The sequence below is a fragment of the Temnothorax americanus genome, unplaced genomic scaffold (assembly GCF_048541705.1).
Source record: "Temnothorax americanus isolate GAGA-0224 unplaced genomic scaffold, ASM4854170v1 Scaffold32, whole genome shotgun sequence".
Lineage (NCBI taxonomy): Eukaryota > Metazoa > Arthropoda > Insecta > Hymenoptera > Formicidae > Temnothorax > Temnothorax americanus.
This window is the reverse complement of record NW_027509464.1, coordinates 1,822,532-1,848,275: the sequence shown is the minus strand read 5'-3', so window position 1 is coordinate 1,848,275 and position 25,744 is coordinate 1,822,532. Positions and strand designations below refer to the sequence as shown.

General features: G+C 41.1%; 1 protein-coding gene and 1 long non-coding RNA gene across 6 annotated transcripts in view; one reads left to right on the top strand and one right to left on the bottom strand.

The window, feature by feature from the left end:
* LOC143901155 (uncharacterized) overlaps positions 1–11,338 on the bottom strand; it is a 67,478-nt gene extending 56,140 nt beyond the window's left edge. For all 3 annotated transcript variants that reach the window (XR_013258005.1, XR_013258006.1, XR_013258004.1), the window contains exons 1-2: positions 10,814–11,338; positions 9,534–9,683 (exon numbers count right to left, since the gene is read on the bottom strand). This is a non-coding gene — a long non-coding RNA (uncharacterized LOC143901155). The remainder of the gene's footprint in view (positions 1–9,533; positions 9,684–10,813) is intronic.
* An 8,765-nt stretch (positions 11,339–20,103) lies between these two features.
* Carpa (Carbonic anhydrase-related protein A) overlaps positions 20,104–25,744 on the top strand; it is a 131,342-nt gene continuing 125,701 nt past the window's right edge. For 2 of the 3 annotated variants that reach the window (XM_077413189.1, XM_077413188.1), the window contains exon 1: positions 20,106–21,437. In XM_077413189.1, coding sequence (XP_077269315.1) covers positions 21,383–21,437 — 55 coding nt within the window. In that variant the 5' untranslated portion in view covers positions 20,106–21,382. Of the gene's footprint in view, positions 21,438–25,744 lie in introns of all 3 variants that reach the window. The other variant, XM_077413187.1, reaches the window with a different exon arrangement.

Here is a 25,744-nt window from a genome sequence, read left to right as displayed (position 1 = left end):
GCACTTTCTTATCGCTTAAAGCTCAACACTCACGTAGCGTGTATTAAATATTAATAATTAATTTATATGGGTCAATTAACTTGCTATGCAAATTAACAATTCGTTCCGTGAAATTTTAGCTACATTTTCGCTACCGCCGCTACACATCGAGCCGAGCGTGCGTATTATTTTTACGGTCCGTTGCCTCGCGGCCTGGATCTGTATTTTTAATGCTTTCTGGGGGTACCTTTGGGGGATTTTCCAGTTTGATACATCGCATATGCGCCGTCGGGATCACGAGCCGCAGAATTGCAAATCGAAAATACGTATCCATTTTTTTTCTCCGCGAGCCTTGCCTCTCGCTCCGCGGCTTGTACGTTCGCCGGTGTATATACGTGTGTGCTAAGACGAAGCCCGAGGTATTGGATGTGGTTCGGGGGCGCCGAAATTCCAAATGCGGGCCACGTAGACGCTAAAACGCCCCCATGATTCAATTCGCATCAGCCATCCTCCTTCGTTCTCCCCCCGTCGTTTCCTCCTTTCATTCCCCTCCTCCCTCGATCGTTTCCCCGCAACCTATATAGGCTTCTCGTGCACATCTCCGGGAGAGCTCGCGAGTTTCATCCCGGCGCGAAGACATTCCCGAGCGTGTCAACCCGTGCGCTACTTACCGCGATTGTCTGCTCTCACCCTGCTACGGGCCCCCCCTTTCGTCTCTCGCGGCGGAAATTTTCCTTTTACGGCCCTTCGCGGGGATGCAATTTCTATTTTAGGAGCACCGATCGAATGCATTTAGGAGCCGCGCCGCGTCGGAGCCAAGCGGGTGAGTAAGCGCGGGCCGAAGCAGGATGGTGCGCGCGAGAGGACTCACTTCAGCCCTCGAGGATCGATATGCGGCAGCTCGGACTCGTAAACTATCGCGTATCTACACAGGCGCGCGGCCCTGACACTCTGAAGCCACTCGAAGAAAAGAGGCTTGGAAGCGATGGTGCGCACGTGGACGACGGATGTGGAGTGACTTAACTTGTAAAATATAAGTCGGCTAAAAGTGGGAGTATTTTGCCTGATAGATTTAGCTTTATCTCCGGCCTAATATATATTGTAGCAACTGAACCGAATGTAAATTTTATTAGGGAAAAACGCGTACCTTCAATCGAACGATGATTAATATTTCATTATCTATTTCAAGCTTAATTCGTGAAAAATCCTTTATTCTCGACAGCTTATAATTCAAACGCTATTAATAATTCTGATTAATGATAATAATTTGTAAATATTAATACAATATGTTAACTTCATTTTTCATTAATATATTGATCCTTGTAATTATTTTTTAATCTAATACCTTCTTACATATGTATAATATGTATATGCATTTTTAATATTACATTTTTTAATTTTGACTAATTGTTACTTTTTCGATATAGAAAGAGATTTCGTTCGCGTTATACATTTGGTATTACGATGCAAGATACTAGTGAAGTAATTAAATTCTAAATATTCCTGAACCAGCAACACATCGAATAATTAAATAAAAAGAAATAGTGCTTCGTGCCAGTGACACGGCTAGTTAATTAATTGGGAAAATGATCAATTTGGTAATTAATGAATTGAAATTCGATGGAATCGATAATGATGAAGTTACAGAGATGCGACGCACGTTAATTCTGTATGGAAATTGTACGTAATTAAACAAACTAATGTAACATATGGGTCATTAAAATTGTTGGAATCGTAATGTTACTCATCTATACATAAGTAAATCATATTCGGACATTGGTGAAAAAAAATTTTATCGGAGATATATTTATCGCTCTTCAAAACATCGTATTTCGTCAATGCAAAGAAATTTCTCATTTTCAATTAATGGACGTGACACATGTAATACATGTATATATCATATATAATGCATGCGCGAGATTTCTATTCGCAAAAATAATCAGAGACTCGAGTCATACATGCAGAATGAATATTATATATTCGGTTTGAAAAATTTTACGATAAACGACACACTGCACTGTGAAGAAACGAATGGATTAGCTTTGCGTGCAAACGCCGTGTACGGTGAAAAAAGGGAAGTATATAGCATACGCGTGCGGAATACACGTGTCGGCCAGATATATATGGAACTCATCGTTCCCGAGCTATTTCGCAAGTCCGCCCAATCGTAGAACTATTTTGTTGTACGTGGCTGGATTCGAAATGAAATTTTCCTTACTTCTGGTGCTTGTCAAAATGCTCGAAATTGTTAAGATGGGGTTTACACTAAGTCGACGACGGTATTTATGAAAAGAGAGTTTTTCTGCGTCATGTGAGAGAAATTTCTGTCGTGATCTTAATATTTCATCGAGCTATTAATATATTTTTTTTGATATTTTAACATTAAAATGTTTTGATATTTCAATATTTTTTAATGTTACGTTAATTATACGTTGAAATTAACTCGGAGTCTCGAGCGTGGTACGTAGAATTCATCGATCGAAATTGTTAGAGAATTGCGAACAGATCGCCCGTGTCGGGATTGTAACTCCAGACGGTCTGTGCCATGTTATTTTGTGGTCGCAACGTAAATATTATTTTTCGCGGAATTCGAGGTAGTAAAACATATTTTGGAAAAAAAGAGCGCCGCGCGCGAAATTTATTCGGCACCGCTGCAAATCTGAAGTGTTTTCTTTATGCAAACGTCGCAACGAATGGCAGAAATGGCTCGAGATGCGAGATTGTTCGAGTATAGGAAGAATATCAGTCGATATGGCAAAGTAGAGTGGAATATTAATGAACGAACGAATGTGTTGAGAAGAGCGTAATATAAAAAAAAACGCGAATATACATAGGCTACTTTGCGACAGGCGGCTTGGCGGGAATTTCTAGAGAGCATGGCAATAATTTGCGGAGTCGCAAAGGGGCGAGAACGAGGGATGATGAGCGGCGATGACGACGAAGCGGGTTGAGGTCGGAGGTGATACGAATTGATTCGTAGGGAGACGAATGAAAGCTCGTCGAGGTCTCGTGAAAGGGATGAAACGCAAACTTTTCAACGACCCGGTGTGGAGGGCGCGATTTCTTCCCCCCCCCATCGGACTTTCGCCTCCTCGTCCTCCTCCTACGTTACGGCCGTTCCAACCCTTTTGCGCGAACGACGCTTCCGGATAGACTTCTTGAAAAGGGCAACGGTATTTTCTGACTTTCCTCCGTAGCAGCGCTACCTGCATATTAAAATCTCGTTAACGCCGTCGTTCAAAATTATCTTACGCTTTTCTTTTTTCTTCTCGCTGACTTTAATGCGTATAGCCGCCGGGTAAGCTGTAATCGATGCCAGAAAAAAAACCAGCTCGCACTTTTCTTTGCTGTACTTCAGTAATTGTGCGAAATTGGAATGTGAGTTTATAGAGAGAAATTGGAGTAATTATATTTGTAAAAGCTTACAACTATTATTTTTTAAGAGTTATTACGAGGTAATTAAACGTCGCAGAATATTAGATCCATAATTGGTAAGTGCGTTTTCCAATGGTGACATTTAAAACTCACTCATATAAAAAAATCTCCGTTATAAATTCTTCATTAAAGATGTGTATTATTCATATCATTATTAATAAGAGGTGAACGCATGTTCTAATCTAATTTATACTTAATTTACTGCATTTTTATTGAACTATACAGACGCAGATACCTTACTTGAATTATCCTCTTCTACATTGTTGTATTCTGTACACGGAACGGCAAACATATTATGCAGGATAATGGTGCTAATATGTTACGCGATTGTAGGGCTGCTTCGCTGCTTGTCAATTGATAAGGACGGCCAATCAAAATTAATGCGGCCATCGTTAACGACGACGGTGTCGAACTTTCTCTAAGGTCCATTCGTCTTTTTCGCAGAGATCGGACTTGACCAGGTTCAGGAAACTCCTGGCGTAATCCAACGGCCCTACCGCGGGAATATCCGGACGTTTGTCAAACGTTTTCTTGCCGCGACTTGTCGGAATCGGCCCCGACAAATTGGCTAGCGCGGCAAAAAGCGATACCGAGCTTTCGGCGTGTCTGTATATGTCCCACGTTGGTCGGCTGTTACGGAGAGCGAATCCCTTTCGTCGCTTTTTGCATGGGCCTGGCAAACTCGCGCGGCAGCTCGTGTGCGCAAGATTTCTCTATTACACGTAATGAAACGACGCGGTTACGTCCGAAAACACGACGGCGAAACGGTTAAACGAGATAATTCATAGCGGCCGCGGAAAATGGACGAGTTCTAGTTGTTTTGATACGGAATATAGCGGAAAAGCTTGCCGAGAAATTAAACGCAATTACAGCCACGATTATGCTCTCTTATGACGTGACGGCAAATATTTTGATAAGTTGATTTTCGAAAGAATATCATTATATGAAAGGACAGGAAGCTATGTTTTAGAAATTCAATTCAATTCAGATAAATATTACTTGGATAAATATAAAAAATATTTTTTCCGAAAATACTAAGATATATCTATATATATATTAACAGTTAATATAATTAAAAAAATTATGTAATAAGTATAAACAAAAATATAACAAATAACTGCGTGAAACTTAAAAAAAAAATAGTAATGTAAAAAATTACTTTTTTGATCGTAAATTTATCTATAATTTTCTAAACACATTAATGTGTTTATATAAGTGCATATTTTTTGTAGTCTTCTTTCTGTCTTTTAAAATTTTGATATTGCTCTCGGATTTAGCTCAAGATTAGCCTGTAATCTACTTATAAGCAATGTTTTAGACATAGATCTCTCGTCAATCAATATGTCAAGTAAATTTATATTTCTTAATATAAATATATATTAAGATTTGAATATTAAGAAATTTTTATATATTACTAAATAGGAAAATTACTAATGTCTTAAATTTATTAACCTTAATAGCTGAAAGCTTTTAAGTGGTAAGAGATATTAATATCTGAATAAGATTTAAGATTTATTATTTGAATAGCTTTATATATAAGAGAAAAAAGAAATTTCAAACATGTCACAAAAATTAAAAAAAAAAAGAATATAGTAAGATAGTGAAGAGGACGTCCCATGTACTTATTGTTATATTCTCTAATACACAATACACATTTGCAAGAACTGAATTAGTGCCAAACTCGCTACAGTCGCTACAAACATATTTGATTACAAAGGAAAGTTAAATTTTGTTTGTGACTATGAAGAATAGTTGAATTTTGATTGTCAAGTATCAATTGGCGGTCGCCGTGAGAGTGGGAGTCAAACTAGAAAGTAGAACGATCTTATATATGAAAGCGAGGGAACTATGCTCATAAAAGTCGACTTCGAACTTTACATCCAAGATCGGCTCGAGTTCGGTTTGACGCATCACAGGAAAGTTATAATTCGGCTTCAATTTGGCACATTTGGTTGAAGAAGTTCGGAACCTCGCTCTTCGGAACGCGTCGTGGAACTTTATATTCACGGTCGATATGGATAAAATATACCCGTTTACTGGCAATGTTTGAATTAATAATTTTCGTCACTAGTAGCGAGATTTTCAGTCAAGTATCGAAAAAGTTTACCGGTTTCTTTTCTGTGTCGCGTGATATCGCTATTTATATCACAATACATGCATAATTGAAAAGCTTGCATATATGCGTATATATATCATTCCTCTCTTGTAAAATTCATCACGGAAAAGCTCTTCCCTGCTCTAGTTCTCAGTTAGGTAATTGTTGAGTAATATACCTTAAGAGTCAAGGCTAGAACGTTTTACCAACGGCTTATTCCTGACCGCCCCATTTATTACGGCCGCAAATTTATCGCGGTTGCGAATTTGTCGCTGCGGCGAAATTTCAGGACGTGGGTCGAGTCCATGCGTTTCTGCCGATGGTTCGCTATACGACCGTACCCTGCTGCTCCGCAGGGGGAGAAGGAGAGGTCATGTATGTATGTCGCGGCGCACGTGCGACGACTACGAACACGAACGCGGACGAGGCTTATAATGGTGGAAACTCGCGGCCTAACATTCCAACGTGACCGCTATGGTATACGCGGTTAGCACACCTGAGGGATTTTGAGTTATGACCGGAAACGACGGTGGCGGCGGCGGTCAGGCAGACGCAGGAGGTAATGCAGGTGAAACGAAGGGTCGTGGGGTGCGACACGAGGGACCAATGGACGGGATGGCGACGCGGCCGCGCTTTGGGATTGCGGACGAAGGAGAGCAAGTCGTGGACGTAACGCGGTGACGCGCGACGTCCGTGATGTTGCCTGCGAGCCGGCATTAATTAATTATTTCATATCCAGAACTCAATTTCCCGTCTGACTAGAGTAGAGTCAATTCTGCCCTTCACCCGGCTCGGGTGAATCATAAAGCGCAGTATTAACATCGGAATGTGATCTACCTAAAGTGATTCTTGAGTATAAAAGAAAATAGGAACCATGAATTATTCGATACGAATTGGATGTCCCTGACATCCACATACGTGTATTATGATGAATTATATGTATTAATATACCATCGGCAATTTAAATTGCTGATTTTGTCATCGAACGATGCCACATTTGTGAAATAATGTGAGACGAGCTCATTTGTAACTCGAATTAGCGACCGTCGTAATCAAAAGGTTTCCGTGAAAGTCACGATTAGTACCGCGAGCCGTTATTCTCTGGCGTCACGGAAAGGTCGTCGTGTATCAGTAATCCGCCGTGTTCGTGGCACGAAATTGAAATCTAGAAGCAGTGCTGGGCGTCGAGCTAATTACGTCTGCCACCGCCCGCGCCGATATATCGGCCGCCGTCGGCGAATATTGCAGCTCGGTGCTATCCGCGGCAGTAGACGACAATTATTGGCTTGATTGTAAGTATCTTCGCGCGTAATTGGGCTGTCAGTGAAGCACTTGCGCACGGTCAATTATCGCGGAAAAGACACGATTGGGCCGTCACATTCCCGAGCTTTACGCTCGCGTGTAACTTACGGCAACAAGTGGAATTTATAAAGTACGACTATGTCAATGTTTCATTTCATTTCGAGTTACGAGAAAATTGAAGTCTCAAGTTAAATCGATAATACCGTTTCCTCACGTCTGTTACTTTATTAATTTGAGAAGAATCGATTTTTTTTTATCCAAGAATATATATAAGTGAGATGTTTAAATAAAGCATTAGAAGAATACAAGGCAACGGTTTTAAGAAATGCGCTTTTCCGATGGTAAGAACAACAGCTGCGAATTTCGTTATCAGCGAATTAGCTGTATCGCCGAATTACGGTACACTTCACCGTACACCGTCCCGCACTTCAAAAGTTCTCTTGTTAAAAGCCGGCGTCGTTCTTTTACGGCAGGTCATTAATGATTAATTGCCTTTCAACGTACGACGGCTAGGATCAATCGATCGCGATCGACAGCAGCCTTTTCCTGCTTCTCTCTCTCTCTCTCCCTCCCTCTTTCCCTTCATCCATCCACTCTCCTCCCCGACGCTCGATTCGCATTTACCACCGATGGTTTTGCACGCAATTTGGAGTCACGCCAGAGGATGTGGTTTCCCACGACCATCGGGAGGAGGATACCGTGGGAGGTGTACCGAGTGGAGCCGGATTGTGAGATGGAACAGAAGATAGGCAGTCCGATCGGCTTCTGGACGCGCGGATGCAGCGTATTTGAGCGGATTGCCAAGTGGTTGCTGTGCCGCATTCCATGGAATCCGATGGTCCGCCATTAAGTTTCCGTTCAATTGCAGATTAAGGATTACTCGCGACGCGTTTTAAAATGATCTGCTACATTTGTGAATTCTAATTTCGTCCTCTCCTCGATTCAAACTCCTCTCTCTAATTTTATTCGTATTTTGAATACCATTATAATACATTAAGATATCAATTATCTCTAATCTTTTTTCTCATCTAATCTTTTAAAAAAATATAAAAGTTAACAAACAAGATTATTAATCTGTTAATTAATATAATAAAATATAGAAATTTACATCTAAAAAAGCCCAGATTTATTCCATTTCTTTATTAACGAGAGGATAAAATTAAACGACAGAGATGTTGTGAAGAAAGTAAAATTTTCCATGAATTGTGGACGCGGTTTTCCGAGGATTTATTTACTTCGAAATGTTATCCAGGAAATCACGTGAGAAACTCATGGAGCGACTTCCTGGCTCCAAGAAGGATTTAAACAAGAGCTTCTCACTCATGGTGGTGCTTCATGCACGTCCGCAAACCATTCACGAGGTCTCTCGCGTGTGCGATGTTTTTGCGAATGTTCAGCCGGTTCAGCGTATATGTTTGCGTGGCTGGCCTGCGGCTATAGACGTTCGTATGTGCTCACGTATGCATTCTACCTCGCGTTTACCACATTCGTTTGCACGTTTGTGCGAGTTGGACGCAACTTGGCCACAAAGAACAACCGTGTCGCAAAAGCCATTAAAAGCTACCGAGAGAGTATATTAATTTTCTTAGTATTATCTCTACGATAATATTAGTCCCTAGGAAATTCCCTTTTTCAAAGATCATTTTCAGAATTTTCGATCCCATTTTGTAGTCGGAATTCGCGCGGAAGAAGCTCTTAAAATAAACTCTATTCAACTATAACGACACTCTGCCATTCTTATAGCGTTTTTCTTTGGCAGAACTGGTGCGCACTCAGTGCACATTAAAGCCGTTGTACACAAATCAACGTAATGTGTATGTTTAATAAACGGGTTAAATCATCCTCAATATTCTTTATTGCACTATTTGGTAAAATATGTACTAGGTATTTTATCAGTCAAAATATTTGCATTTTACTTTAAATATTAGAGATTAAATCAGTGTACAACGGCCTTAATGTGCACTGAGTGCGCACCAGTTCTGCCAATGAAAAACGCTATTACTTCGCTTTGATTCATATCGATTTTCGTTCTCATTGTACACACGCGGATCTACGTAAAGTTACGTACGCATATCCAAGACGGAGACAAAGGGAGGATATGAAACATCCGGCGATGCTGTTAAAATGTCGCCTTCGGGTTTCCTTGCAAAGCTACCGACTGAGTCATCATTCCGCGTCCCCTTTTCAGCTTGCAAGATTATTCTTCCTGGAGAGGGACGAATAGAGACGCGCGGCGACGTTCGCGCGGGGGATCGAGTTGCTAAGAAATTTTATGACGCTGAAAAGGACGCTGAAAAATCCGCGCGACGTGCTTATAAAACGTGTCGTTCGGAGATCGTCGTGGATCATGCTTATTTCGGTGCGCGACGTCGCCCTATATGTCGCGTCTTAAATCGTCGTCGTCGCAATACAAAACTAACTCGCATTATTTAGAATCGTATCGCAATTAATTTCGATCTATCTTACTAAAATTTTAACTTACAGAAGGTTCTATCACATTTCTCCTCTTTGTGTTATAATTGTTCAATCAATATGTTAAAATGAATTAAAATAAGTCATGAACGAATTAAGAGCAAGTTAGAATAAAAATAAAGTCAATAAACGAATAATGTCAGCATTCGATGCTGAATTTCAAATAGCAATCAATCTTTTCTTTTCCTAAAATTTTCGCTTTTTTTTTTAAGAAAAATGGGAAGACAAAAAATCACGTAAAGTACGATACCTCGAAGTAGCAATCGGCGGTCGCTTAAGGGGCAAGTTGAGGCTCTCGCTACTTCCTTCGCAAGTATCACCGGCCGGTCGATCTAAGTGAAAAGTTCGCTGTGTGTGTGTGTGTGCATTCTGCACCATGCAGATTGTCCTTGTCTTGAAACTGAAACATATGCCTCAACTTACAAAGAAGAAATACAAAGAAGTATATGTACACAAAAATAATAAAAATTTCGGTATAATTATTTTACGTTCATTTTTCGCATTATATACGAAATAATTGCGTTTATTAGGCGTGTACGAATAATCATGACATTTCAATGTAATAATCTTGCAATTGTTGGCGTTATAAAACATAATCTTTTGCAATTATTATATAATATTCTGAGAATTAATTAAAACTGAAGATCTCTCAATATCGAGATAATTTTAAAATCAAAGCGCTCGCTAATATTTCGCAAAGTTCGAGCCCTAGCTATGTATATCAATTTTTCAATTATTATTTTTATTTTAGATAATTTTTTACTCAACTGATTTTGTTTCCCAGTTTCGTTTGCATAGGTATTACGTATAAGTAATTACTTTACTTACAAATATATTATGTTAAAAACGTTTATTTGAGGAATAAAGTATATCTTTGTGCGTCTTATAGTTATCATCTTTCATATAAACTTTCATATTCCCGACGAAATCGCGCAATTTTAACAAACAAGCAAGATTTTTATAATATCAAATCAAATTAATATATTACAGAGAGAGAAGAACAAAATTAAGTTGGCGGAACAAAGTATCAAAAAACTCGTTCTCTCTCTTGATCAATCAAAACGACACAATCGCGGTCTCTTCCGCATGCATACATATATATAAATTGTAACATATTCGAATAATACCCCACGCTTCTCGATCGAGCGGGACTAGCCCGCTAACGAGACCGAGAAAGGCGACGCGGGGGGGGGGGGGGGGGCGCGGTAATAATCTACCCAAGATTAATTGCGAAGATGCGAGGGAAGGAGCGTTGTGTATACCTGTATCCCGTAGCGTCGACCGTCTCGTTCCGGCAACGGTCCGGAGCTTACGCACCCCGCACGGCGCACACACGTACACCAATTATTTACGGCTCGACGCGCGCTATCGCGTAAACAAGGTCGCGTTAATAGTTCGCGCGAGACGAGGCTCCGAGCGGCGCGTGCCGCATACCTCGCCGCGTCATACATGTATACCTATAGGCTCTCGAGACGCCCGCGCCGCGATAAGTACCGTGCGAGATCGCGCCTTACAGACGCTTCAACTCACCTCACGATCGGCCGACTCGTGCGAGTTGCGACTGACGATCTGAACGACTCGTCGCGACGTGTCGAGCCGGTGGCTGTCCAGATATTTCCTTCAATTTCTCCATTTGAATCGAATCACGGCTCATCGCCGCAACGTTTCGCGTTTCGCTGCGGAGTGCGGACTGCGGTACTCGCTGTACTCGCCCGACTCACTTCGGGGCGCGGGGGCGACAATCGTTTTCGAACGGCACGGCGCCGCGGCGTCTGGGTTCGAGTGCTCGCCGCGCTCCCTGCGTATACGCCGTACGCCTCCTCAATTCGAACGTAACGCTCGCGCGCCAAACGCGCTCGGGACGACGTGTGACTCGCTAGATCGAGTAAGTGACTTGTATGGAAAAGCCGCAGTGTATCCATCGTTAGTAATATGTATGTACGTGCGTTCGCATTTAGACTGCGTCGCGAGTGTGATCGTACGAGTCGATCGTTTTTTCGGATCGATAGTTGCGTCTCGATTGCTTAATCGTCTACTTGACTCGCGTAGTGTCAGGTGATACCGAAGTGCCGCTCCCCCGCCTCCCCGCTCCGAACCATTCGGCGATTCGGCTTCGGCCATGACGGAACGTCGCGTCGGGAGTCGGGAGCAGTGGAGAACGGAGCGGACCGATCTCGAGTGGCGAGGCGTTTAATCGCGTGAGTCGTGAGTTTGCTCGGTCGCGGTCGCGTATAACACAGCCAGGTTCTATGCGTGTCGACGATTCGTCATCGTTCGATCGAGATCCGTGTCGCGCTGGCGCGGTCGACAGAGGGACAGTCTCGGCCGATTCGCGTGACTTGCGCCTTGCGTTGCGCGTCTATCGTAGTTTTGGCGGGATTGATCCTCTCTCGCCTCGCTTGATCCGCGTTGTGGCGTAGTAAAGCGTGTGTCGTGCGTCTCGTATAGACGTGTATAGACGGAGCATAAGGTTAAGGTGCCACTGGGCGAGAGTAGGTATGCCCACCTTACCACGAATCTGTCAGCTCCCCCCCCCCGCCCCGCTGAGCTTGTGCTCCGTCTGTCTATGCGTCTCCGTCTGTGGCGTCTCGGGCGATTAACGTCGGGAGTGCCGTACGAAGAAACGCGCGATCATCGATTCCGGTAATTGGTGCGCGATCGTAATTAACCGCGTTCTCGCGAGTGTGCGTGCGTGCCGGCAACGAGGGAATCTGAGAGGAGGAGGAGGCCCAGAGAGGCATCGGGCGACGACGGAGCAACCCAAAGGTAATTTAATTATTTATTTATATTTATGTGGAATTAATTGTTCGTGTCATTTATTAGCGCACTACTTTACACGCCGTGAGATGAAATATGAAATATTCTTTGATTTTTTCCTTTGTGATTTTTTTAAATACTTAATTAATACATAATTTAATTTTTATTACAAATACGTATGTAATAACGTATTTTTATATTTGATACATGTATTTATAATATACTTAAGATTTACAAATTATTTGAATTATTTATACATGAATTAGATTTTTATTTACAAAAATTTTACAGAAGTTTGAAAAAGAAAGATCTTTTTCGGAAAAATATTTACATTATTTAATGTATACATGAAAGAAGTAACAAATAAAAAATTGAAATCGTGCAACAGTCGTTAAAAAGATATTATAATTATTTTCGACGTCGTGTGTGTGTAGTTCAAATTTTATATTTGTATTTTACAGATGAACACACAACGTAGTCACAACTCCGCCGTTGCGCGTCGCATGTTGGTGAGTGACGAATTATCCTTTATTTTAATTTAAGGTAATGGATCTGTGAAAAAAATATCACGGATAAATGTGATAAAACTTCACGTTGCCTTTCGTTGCTTTAAAATGAATGGGCTCGAGAATACAGTTCTATATTAATATATTTAATTTTGGAATATTTGTTGATTTCCCGTATGAGATTGCACAAAATTCAGAATCATTATTCATTATCTTACATCTTTCATTGATACATTTTGGCGTCATAGTCGACCGAATACTAATTGCGAGATAATAATTGCCTGAAATTTGTGAGAAAAACTTGCAAGCATAAATAAAAAAATTAATAATGGGAAATGTTTTATAAATGTAAACTTAAGTAAAAGCTCGGTGAAAATTAATTCCATTATTATTTGTCACTTAAAAATGATAAAACTTTGGGTTCTCTATTCTTTCAGAATTAATAGAAATATTGTATATATTAGTGTAAGAACAACAACGTTCCAAAATTTTTTTCGATTAAATGTCAAGCATGAAATAGAAGGAGAATGAGAAATATTTCAATGACTAGGCATATAATATATATATAGTCCAACAAATTTATTTAATAAAGAACGCGCCAATATAATTAGTAATCACATTTATTCTTTTATAATGCGCCGATTTATATTTAATGTTTAATATCCATTTTCATATTTATTGACAACTCAACTTTATCACTTCTCTTGAGACAAACTAAAATGACGGAAAATTCGATGAATATCTCGTTGGGAAACAGAAAATCAGTATGCGTGGAAGCACGGTTATTTGAAGGCGTGCGATACAACTGATACATACCGTCAACTTATATCTCGGAAATTCTTGTGATATTGACATTTTCATATTGGGATATCCGTCTCTAATTAATTTCACGAGTACGCTGTTAAAATATCGTACAATGGTTATCGGACACCCTGTAGATTTCAAGCCGCATAGCGGCCGGGCTTGTTTTGTCCTGGCAGACCGAGGGATACCGGTGATTTATTAGCACAGGCAAGCAAATCCTTGTCGCATGCAAATAGAATAAACGAATGGAAAAAAGAAATGCGCAAATGATGCAGCCGCGAGCGTGTTATGGGGCGATAAAAGATTACTGGCGGCGGAGAGAGCGGCAGCGCGGTACAGGATGAGTCTGCGCGCGGGAAAAAATCAAACAAAATTAAAAGCCACGACGAAATGTGCAGAAATTGGAGATGAAATCAATTCGTGCGGTAACTCCGCCATGTGGAAGCACCATGTGCATTAATTTCATTTATCGAATTTTAGTACAAAGCAAGCCCTATATAGGAAAAAAAGAACAGCGAATTGAAAGGCTTTATACGTCAGATTCGTTCGTTTTTTTTTTGTTTTCGCCGTTTTGTATACGAAATGCTCGCAATTTTGTTGCTAAATCTGTATTAATTTTAAAAAAAATTATATTGCCCAAGAAATGAAGGAGCATTCGCGCGGTTGCGAATATTAGGGCATTCAGCCAACGGTGATTGATTTCAATGAAAAGTTAGGCGTGAGAAATGAAACCGCGCTCTTTCTAGCTGCAGCTGCAACTGTGCTTGATTGTATCCGAGCCATGTGCATTGTAACTCTTACGTAAATGTGTCGTTTATGCATTTCTCGCCGCGGGCTCGATCGTCGCCGCGACGCGACGCGACGCGACGCCGCGCCGCGCCGAGACGCGTTACGTTCCGATAAACTCTCGCGGCAGCAAATAGAGCAGCCAGGAAATACGCTCGCTGCACCTAGGGTGGCATGGCGATAATCCGATATAATGACGATGACGAAAGTAAGGACGACGATAAAGGTAAACGATGGTCTCGTCACATCTTTCAGCCGGATGGCGTGGCGAGTCCTTTTTCCACGGCCTCGCCCTCCCCTCCCGCCTATCCCTCGTTCTCTGTCACCACGCCGCGTACGTCGGTCGCTCAATTCCCGACGAAATGGAATATCGATACGCGGAACATCCCGAGGGAAGTGTAGCGAATATTGAAAAATTCTTGCCTGAAAGAAAAAAAAACGGCGGGAGCGAGAGCGAGAGAAGGAGGGAAAGGGAGAGAGAGGATTCAGGGGGGGATGGGAGGGGAGGGAGGGAGGACGCGTTATAGAGTCGTTTGCATTTTTGGAAAATATAATCGACCGGCTTGAATTGATCGGCGCCGAGACAATTGGCCGGCGCTCGTCGCGCTCGTTTGCTTTCGCTCGAACTCACCGCTGCGGACGCGCCGTGGAAAAACCGCTGATCGGCGTGGCGTGACGCGCTGAGAGAATTCGACCTGGAATTTATTCTCACAACAATGCGCGTGTTATTGCAATCCTCGATTTGAAATGTATGCATCCCCGTCGGTACGCCGCACCATGGCGATTCTGATAAGTAAAGAGAAACGTTTCGCTTAGGACGAACCGATTGCGTTATTATTCCGATCTCTCGCTATTAGCGTATGCTAATCATATGGTATATCACGTACCATCTGGTTAGCATTAATAATGATAACATTAATAATATTTTGATTGCAAGTCTGGTTAAAAATGTGTAAAATTTATCGCCGGTGTAATTTTTGATTCAATAATAGCTATTGCCGTTATACTTGCTCATCGGGGTACACTCTAGATAAACTCTATTGTCCGAAAAAAAGAAAACTAATAGCTTTCGACACGTGTATTGTTTAAAACTTTCTGTCAATAAATTTGAAAACCGGATACAAAAATCGCTTTGAAAATCGCGCAGTTTCCGGCGGGAGAACGTTAACGGCAATTTGGCCTCGAGTGCTCCGACTTTTGAATCCGTCCATCGCAGGTTTCAGGCCCATATCGGCTACAGGGAGAGATATTTTATTTTTTTGCGAGCGCATTTGCACGCGACAGAGATGATTGTTGCAGAAAGGGGATGTTTTGCGGGAGAGGTGATCGCGGGGATGGATTAAACGCACATTCGAAATTTCGATTAAATAGGATTTCGATACACACGGAACACGTCCCGAAGGGAAATTTACCCAATGTAGCGCCGGTGTGTCCGATCGGAGATGCGAGAGGGGCAGTTTTCGGCCGGTACGAAGTCATTGGCCAGTCGGCACGGAGAGCAGGGCGGCGCGGGCGCGGGCAGTATAATGCGAAATGAAATTGTCACGATAATCGTCGGCGAGCATGTATCGTGGCTGGATAAGCTGCGCGGGAAACTTTACGTGTATAAACGATGAGAATCTCCCACTTTGTACACAAATCAATCGGCTGACGGAGAGCTCAATTATCATCGGACGCGTGAATTGCTCGCCGCATTCGTAATCGGAGATGGTTCGAGTCTGCAGCGTTTTAAACGCGAATGCATTATGCCATTCATCTTTATAGTTCATTCGAATAGGAATTATACACGGGAATTATAGAACTCTTTTATTGTTATTTTTCTCGATTATGTTATTGGTGGAATTGATGGAAGTAATTTGCCATTAATTGTAAGTTAGAAACGAGCGATAAACGGTGCGACTTTATTATACCCGCGCAGTGTTGCGGGGAAAGAAGAAATGGAAGGGTGCGTTTTTTTTACACCTGACAAGTGTAACCACCGACTGCAATTTTACTCTCTACTATTGACATTTTCTTATTGCTTCTCGTTTTTCTCTTGGCACCGTCTCGTTTTTTACGGAATTAAGTAGAAAATGCATCCGTATTTCCGCGTCTATGCGCGTATCTCCTTTTGTCGGCGCGACGACAGTTAATGACTGGATCTTTTCTTTCATCTTCAGTATAAGTATTCCATGCTAGACTGAGAATTGGTCCCGGAGGGGGCGGCAGGAGGGAAAAAGAACTCGGAGGTGTGCGCTCGGCCGGGAACAAAACTGGAGGATTATCGATATCCGGGCGAAGTAAAACAGAATCGAAATGAGACAGTGAAACGTCGTTTTGACGGTACGTCGATCAAAGCGCGGGACGACGGTAAACGCGAAAATCTTTTTGCACGGAAAGAGAATTCATCTTCGTTGAGCACGTTCCTCGTTCTCGATTATCAGCCGCAGTCTGCTGAAACCATCGCCCGGAAAAATGTCGGCCCTTTGAAACGCGAATTATGGACTCGATCGGCCGACGAATAGTTAAGATTGCTCCAACTTGGCGAGTACTCGTAATTGTGCCTTTCGTTTTTTATTTATGGTTCACGCGTTTCTAAGTATTCATCGCGAGGCACACGTCGAACGACTAACGACGTCGCGAGAAAGCAGCTTTCTATTTCGCTATTATACTCGCCTGCTTTGTGCCGCGGACAGGCAGACAGCAAATCACAAACTTAATACTCTCTCTCTCTTTGAAGTTGAAATTCTTCCATTCGTCGGACGCCAATCCGTACGATTCACGTACGGTGCTTTGTAAACATTTTCTTCCTTCCAAGAGGCGCTTCTTTTTCGTTAACAGGCTTTGTCCTTTAGCTCTAGCTAATGCACTGGCTAATTACGTTCGTACAGAGGATATTACGAACGATATAAATATATGAAAACTAAATTTGGCTCGTTAATTGAATATAAATATTATTATGAGAAGTATAATTATAATAAATGTAATTACAAGAAATCTGCTGTTAATTAATTCGAAAATAATACAAAATTTGATTTGTGTCATTTTATATGAATGTTAGCAAGAATATCTATGAAATGTGTCAGCTAAATTGTTGAGTAGTTCTACTTCGATTTGCCAATTTACCAATCGCAAATCACTAAATTAAATTATCGAATATTTGGCGAGACGTAAGAAAGATTACCGTCTCAATTGATGCAGGTGTCATCCATTGTGAATCTGGCAATGCTTGTCTGGCAGTGCACATGCGTTTACTACTACATTATCACGCTATTGGATAATTATTTATGTCTCTAGAGGCACGGCGCCCATTCTATTCTAAGTTCGACCATTACGACGTACGTGAATTAATTGACAATTACTACATGCGCGATAGTACAATCGGAGCTTTGGCATTAAGGTGATTAATGAAATGCTATAAATAATATAAAATTAAAAGTCATACATATATATGAAGAAATAGGTTAAAGTTGAATTATATATTAATAAAGCAAGTAATGAGATATGAATAGAAAAAAGTTTCTAGTACTTTACTTATTCGTATGTACGTTAATATGTTATTTAAAATTTCGTTTAATTCTGTTGAACAATTCTAAAATGTGAAGTTTTAATGAAATAACATATGGATAATATATATAAATATAGAGTTTTGAGTATTATATCTAAAATCGGGATGATAATTATCCAAATGCAATATGCAATGTAGAGCGAGAAAGAGAAAGGGAGAGAGAGAGACAAGAGTAAGAGAAATCGCTCGAATTCATAGTGTCACACCATTGCTGTTGGCGGGCGATCGGCAGCATCGGGAAGCGACGTTCGCATCACGTTCGTCGCACGGTAGTACTGTGCGGGTAATTTGAAATGCAGGAGCACGTCGCGCATTATATATTGACTGCACTACTAGCGTCTGCGATGTCGCCGGCATTTCCGAAGTTGTCGCTCACGAAATCCAACGGCGGCTGTTGGACCGACGTCCATCGCCTGTTCGCCGTCCAAGCTCTTACTTTTACTTCTTTCGGGAGTTACCAAGTTTCGCGTAATGGAAAGTAATTTCGAGAGTAACGACGTCTCTCATGAGAAGATTGCGGCGAAAAGTATCATGACCGACGCAAAGTATCACAAAAAGTGCTCAAGTCATACGTTAGGATGGATGCTTTGGCAAATTATTATAATCTATTATCTTTTTATTATATTATATATGAGAATAAGAAAAAATACGTTTTAAACGAGTAATTGGATAATTAATTTTTTAATATCTCCAAATACTTTCTATGTGTATGATGCATAATGCCATTTTGTATAGATAGTATGTCGCTATTTGTGATTATATCACTCTAAATAATAAAGATTACTAAATCTAAATTTAGGAGATACATATGATTTATATTATACGTAAAATAAAACTGAGGAAAGCAAGAACGATATCTGAATATCGATAATCATAAAAGTGTAACGCTAAACGAGTAATTGGATAATTAATTTTTTAATATCTCTAAATACTTTTTTTATGTGTATGATGCATAATGCCATTTTGTATAGATAGTATGTCGCTATTTGTGATTATATCACTCTAAATAATAAAGATTACTAAATCTAAATTTAGGAGATACATATGATTTATATTATACGTAAAATAAAACTGAGGAAAGCAAGAACGATATCTGAATATCGATAATCATAAAAGTGTAACGCTAAACGAGTAATTGGATAATTAATTTTTTAATATTTCTAAATACTTTTTATGTGTATGATGCATAATGCCATTTTGTATAGATAGTATGTCGGTATTTGTGATTATATCACTCTAAATAATAAAGTTTGCTAAATCTAAAAGGAGATACACATGATTTATATTATACGTAAAATCTCGCGTAAAATAAAACTGAGGAAAGCAAAAACGGTATTCTGAATATCGATAATCATAAAAGTGTAACGCTATTGTCAATCAATTGATTATTATGAATTACAGCGATAAATTTTTTGTAAGATGAAAAAGTATAATTATTTATATTGTTCATCTAATTGAATTTATAGATTTTACACAAATTCTGTTAATATAGATTTCCTCTGTACATTGCATTCAGATATGTTATGGTGCATTGGATAATTCAAATAAGTGTTGTACTAATCTTTTAGGATAGATTATTCTCATCAAAAGGGCGCGAAAAGTTCGTTATAAAAACGTTCCGAAAAGATTTTCTCTGTTGGAATATTCTGTATCTGTAGTTACCGAAATTTTCGAGAAAAAAGGGCGACCCGTCATATCTTGCGATACCAATTACAGACACTATCATAGTAATCAATCATAAAATGGACGAGCTGTAATGAATCAATATAGACAATGTGCGTACTATTTGCCTTGGGCCAGTCGATAGACAGATGATGGATAGTACTTGCGTTTTGAGTTCGGTCGAAAAATAGCTGCGTGTAGACAGGTAGAGAAAGGACACACTAGTAGGGGCAAGGGGGAGGCTGAAGAGAGCGAAGGGGGAGAGGATAGACCGGAGGGCGAACCGTTATACTAATTTGGCGGGCGCTCGTTAACGACCCCTTTGAGGTCATAACTTTTGCCGCAAGCTCGACGCGTGTGCGAGCGCGGGTAGCGGCGCGAAGCGCGCGATATACCCGGTGTCCTTTCTGCATCGCGCGCGTCTCCCTTTCTCCTTCCTTCCCGTCGCGTTGTCGCCCCACTACTGGCGGTTTCAACAGCGTTTCAACACTACTCGGCAGTCGGTACTCCAAAAGCATCGCAGAGGTTTCGTTGCCCCCTTTACTCTGGTCTCCCTCATCCAGCCCACCTCTCCACTCTCGCACTCCCTCTCTTTCTCTCTTTTTCTTTCTCCCTCCGTGCCAGGAGGGCACGCACGTTACTCGGCGAGCTTTCGGGCGCATGCCCGGCCAATCAGCGCGCACGGCGCGCAACGTAATCGCGGGTTCACCAAGTGGGGATGAGAAACGTGCTCTCATCTCGCGGACGCTCCTCGAGGAGCTTTTCCGCAAGCTCAGTAAGCGCCGCGAGCTCGCCGTGGCCGGGAGCGTCTCGCGGTTGTCACGCGTGATAAGTAAAATATAGTCCTCGCACCCCAGACTTATCCCGGCGACGAAACACTTACTATTATTCAAGTTCCGAAACTTCGTGCGGGGGAAAAGTTCCACGAAGAAAAATCGCGAGTCGGCGAATCCGCGTGATATTCTCGCCGACATTTGTTTTCCGCGAACTTGCGCGATTAACTCGCGTCACAGCCATATACACTTGGCGATTCTCCAGAAAATTATACTTTTACGGAGACGTAAAGGAATTACTCCATTAAATTCCAGACGAAAGTCGTAACTTTTTATTTGAGGGAAAAAAGGCAGGCAATTAAGTTGAAGCTTCGCATCCCCTTCACGTCGAACGGATGGTTTGATCAAAGATAAAAGTTCGGCTATATTTGATGAATAGAAGAAGCTCTAGTTGCGCTAAGGGGTACTTCAACTTACTTCGCTAAGTTACGTTGAGAGGATCCCGGAAGCTAGCCCGTGAGGAATTGCGAGGTAGCTTTCGGCGAGCTGACGTCATCTAGAACAAACAAGTAGACTGAAGATTCGTGGCGGGGAGGGTATCATGTCCCAAGGCTAAAGGAAAGAAAGCGAAGCGGTAGGAGCAGCAGCAGCAGCAGCAGCAACCGCCGGAAAAAAGGAAGGTGAAGAAAGAAGGGAGAGAACGGAGGCGAGTAGAAAGACGTCAGAGGACGAGACATATACCGAAGACGAAGGACGAGAAAGAGGAGAAAGCTCGGAAGCTCGAGCCTCAGGGTTATTACGACAGGCAAGTTAGACAGGCGAGATAGGATTTCGATCGAGGTACTTCCGGGTACCGTGGTGGTTAAGAGCCGATTAATGCGATCAGCTCTAATTAGCAATCAGCTATTTTGCGGTGGCAACTCACTTCTTTGCTCGACGATCCTGCGTGATCGTGAATATTTAATTAAGACATTGTCATCGTCGTCATCGTTATCGGAGGCAAGGTGAAATCGATCTTATCTCGATGCTAACTCAAGATATTTTCGGCATTATTCAACAATGATGACGGGCGCAGCATTCCTCAGAAACGTCTCCTCGCTCGTTATCGGCTGATTGATCAGACTGACTGATCAGACGAGGAATTGATCCCACGCATTAACAGGACGAGGACGAACGATGTTCGATAAAGCCACATAAGGATCGCGCGTGTCTGTTTCTCTTCGCTTTTCTTTCGCCGAGGGAGACGAAAAGAGAAGGAGCTAAGATGTGCGCGAGATCGTTGCTACTGTGCGTCCTCGGCATCATCGCTGTCGTCAACGGTAAGCCCACGACAACGTTAGAATTATAGCACTACCGAAAGTTTATTTCCTCGCGCGGAGTAGTTTTCTATCTTGTGCACGAAAAGGGGAAAATTTTTTATAAAAAACCAAAATTTCTTTGTAATTCGTACTTTTTTAACTAAAGAAAGCGTAATTGAAAATATTTTGCAATTTATATGACAGCGCAGGTATTCAACGGGATATTGATGATCATTACTATTTTAATGATCATTGAACACATTCGTATGGTCAATGATTATTTCTGAAATGATTAAGAGAGAACGTTGCAAAACTTTCTGAGGGATTTATGGGAGATTTCTGAGCGTATTCTCATAATTGCTATTGGTATGAAAATTGAGGCGAGAGAAAGACGGAGTGGGGTAGAATTAATTAAAATTAATATTAAAAGTTTATGAAAAGTATGAGTATAATAGATTAAAACGATTGTTTCTTTCATATATATATTTTAAACTCTTATGTGAAGAAAATTGTTTGTCTATCATCATGGTCTTTTGAAGCTAACTCGAAATTCGCGTGTAAATTTTGCGCCCGGCTCCGGAAACATAAGTAAGAGCTAGCCAACCCCATCATTCTTTATGTTTCTTGTTCTCCGGCGTGCTTTTCTCCGCGCGGCGTTGACGGGCGACACGGATGGACCTCACAGAAAAAGAACGACGCGAGGTGATGGAAGGGGCCCGATGAAAATGCTCGCTCGTCGAGCACGCGGGAACACGACGGTTTTATACATGGCCGGTTTTTATGGGCGCACGCCATACGCGCGTGCCGATGGTCGTAATCTATGTGCTGAAATCGGGGGACGACGAAGAGAGACGGTCGGTATAGGGCGAATATCACGATAGGGCGAAAGAGAGAGATATCGAAGTGGACGGACATTTTCGCGAAGAGTGAAAGAGGGTCACGGTGAAAGAGAGAAAGAGAAAGGCAGAGAAGAAAAAGCCGCGCCAGGTTGAGGTCGTTAACGTGCGCTAACGGAGCTCTCTCGTTGTACGAACTGCGACGAAAAAAGGTTGATATATTTTGGCTGTTTCAATGTATCGGCGACAGGAAACACGAGCGCGATCGGCGCGACAAAAAATTACACCGGCAAGAGTTAGGGGGTGGTATCAGTTTCGTTGAGGGTAAATTGAAATACTGGCCGAATAATGATTCTTTTTTTCAGTGGTTTTAGCGTGCTGTATACTCGTATTCATACTATTCGAGACTTTGTTCCCTTTTTACCATCGTTTCAGAATCCCTCTGCCGAGTAGAAAAAACGTGCGGTGTGCTTTGTGTGCATTTCCGCATACACACAGAATGTCTACTTGTATATCTTTTAATTGCAATTTTTTTTAATTTACTCAGGGGCGCAATTCTCACTTAGCAAAATTTTATTGGGACGCCATAATCCTCAACGAAACGCTTTAATATTAAAAAATAATTATTATACGATAAGAAATTTTTATGAAACAAACATAGAGACGATGCTTTGGTGATTTTAAAACATCGCGTATATTTGATCATAATACTTTTTCTATACGAAAGGATTTTGTTTACGTGCGTGTTTATGTTTGACCGTGTTTATATTAATTAATATAATCTGGTGCGTGGTATACTGCGGCTTTCGCGGCTGCACCATTGCATATTGCGCGGAAAAGCTAATTCCGAATACTCGCAAAAAAGAGATGCTTTTTGGCTAGGACATGTAACAAAAATGCAGAAATATATCGGTGTGTTGGTATAAACGCTTCGCTCAGCGTGCAAGATACGCCCGTTGCCTCCGCCATTGTTTGAACTTCGTGTAATTAATTAATCATGACGTTATGCGCGGCATCACAAATATTTGAGATAAAAATGCATAACTGTATGCATCGAGCATCGTGATTAATGGCGGGCATGAGCGCTCGCTATATGTGTGCGTTGAGAGAGTAGCTGAAGCAAAATTTCATTGCAATTGTAAACAGTGAAAAATAGGGAAACATTTATTAATAACAGAAGGTAACAATCGCGTAGAACTGAGAAAGGTAAAATTATAATTATTCAAACAAACAATTAACAAAATTGAAATAATTTAAGAGGGTATCTATAGAGAGCGCATGTAGCGAAATAAAATGAAATATAATTTAGGACATAAAGGATAAAAACACGTTATTGTACCTTGTTTTTTCTTCTTGCAACGCATTTTGAAATGCTTGCATCTCGTTTATCACAGTGGTTGTGAGGAACGAATAACAAGAGTCAAATCTCAGTCGCGCGATTTGATTCCCGTTCGTATACGCGCGAATTGTCGGGTCTTGTCGGATTCGAGAACCTATCGTCGTCAGCAGGCTGCGCGATCGTGATTTCAGACGATAGAAAGCACAGAACTTGCACGTTATATCGGTCGCCTCCGGAAATCTAGTCCTCCTCTAGTATTGGCTATCGCGCGAAATCGGCCATCGTCCGAAGACGATCGTCGTTTCTCGGTTCGATCGGCCCGATGATGATCATGCATTTAACTTCCGGCCGTTTTAAAAGAATTTTAACTTGGAAACGGAATTCTCAAAAGCGTACATAGTCGTTTCTTTGCTAAGTATATATAGACGTATATAGACTATATACGTAAGTATAAGTCTACAAAGTATGCTGGAAATATAAGCCAAATGTACATCCGCAAAATATCTGTATAAAGTAGATAATGATACGATGATAACAATGACAACTTGCCTATGAAGGAAAAATTACAGGGTTTATATATATATATATATATATATATATATATATATATATATAAAAACTCTGTAATTCTCGTAATATATATATATCAAGTATTTGCGTGCTATGTCTCTAGCTTGACCGTAACTAGAAAATCACCGGTGACGGTGGCATCTGTACACAGCGTGCGCCGCATGTTCGCGTGAACACGCCTTTAATGACACGTGCGCGGCGTCAGCACGATTGACGGTTCGAGCTCTAACAATTCGCAAATAGCAATTCACTCGAAATTATTGACGGCTTGACAACGATAAATAATCTCGAACCATTCTATTGAGGCAAAGTTAAGAGGCTCTTAAATGTACAACTATATACATTGAAAAGTACACATAAATGTTAAATAAATGTTTGTAAAAGACATAGAATTCAATAAAGATTGAGATCTTTAAATAGCACCTTTATAAATTAACAATTGTCAAAACGTGCTAATACTTGGCCGTTGAATTTAGATTCTCTGTGGCGTCTAATATTAGACGGTTTTTTTTATTATAGTTTGCGGATAAAATCGGCCAAGGCAAGCTCACAATTATATCGCGTAATATATAATATGTAAAGCGATAATAGATATTACACACCGCGGGAGATGATACGAGCAATTTGAACGACCTTACTTAAATTTTTTCGCTCGTCGCGACAAGCGCGAGAATTTTTCCCGTGAATTTTACGGTGGCCTTTTTCCACTTGGCGGATTACGAGCGTATATACATCCAGGTGAAAATGCTCCCGCTGGGATATGGAAACGCGATCGTACATGAGGCACAGGAATATTGCTATAAGAGACATTTCGTACAGACAGCATTCCGCAACCAGTCTAATTTGATCATAATTCGAATATATGATAATTTGATCACATATTTGAACATCTTTCAGGAGTAAAAGTAAGAGCAAAAGTTGAAATTAAGTATTCTGATTTTTCATGACTAATCGTTGAGTCCCGCATTCTCTCTCTGTCTCTCTTTTTTTTCCTTCATACATTTTAAAGAAATAAGTACAAATAAAATTACACAACAAATATTATTTATATATTTTCTAGTGGTTTTTACTCGACAATTAATCGTTCAACTAAACACATGAGTATAGCATTTGCATTCAGTTAATTATTGATACATGAAAATGATAATGACATGAAATATCTGCCACGCCCAGTCATCGAGTTAATCATTAAATGAATAACCCGCGGCACTCGGCAGTAGTTGCACTCTAAGCCATGACAGCCACATGAGAGTAAACCGCGTGACACTCTTACGATTAGCTCACATCCATTCATTAACGAATTAGCGGCACGCACGAGACACGCCCGCGCCGTGTCTGGCCGTTTCACGCATTTTCGCGGGAAATTTTCCAGAGTGACAATAAAACGTTATATATAAAATTACGCGGATACGCGAAAAAATTTCGCGCGTACGTCGTACGTTTGGAGAGAAATACGACCGTTGTCGCCGTCCGTCGACGAACGAAATTATTGTATACGTATATGGTGACTGATGAATTGAGGCGCGAACAATTCAGTATCTCGCTATCTGTATTTCCCTTCCTTTCTCCCTATGTCATTCTGC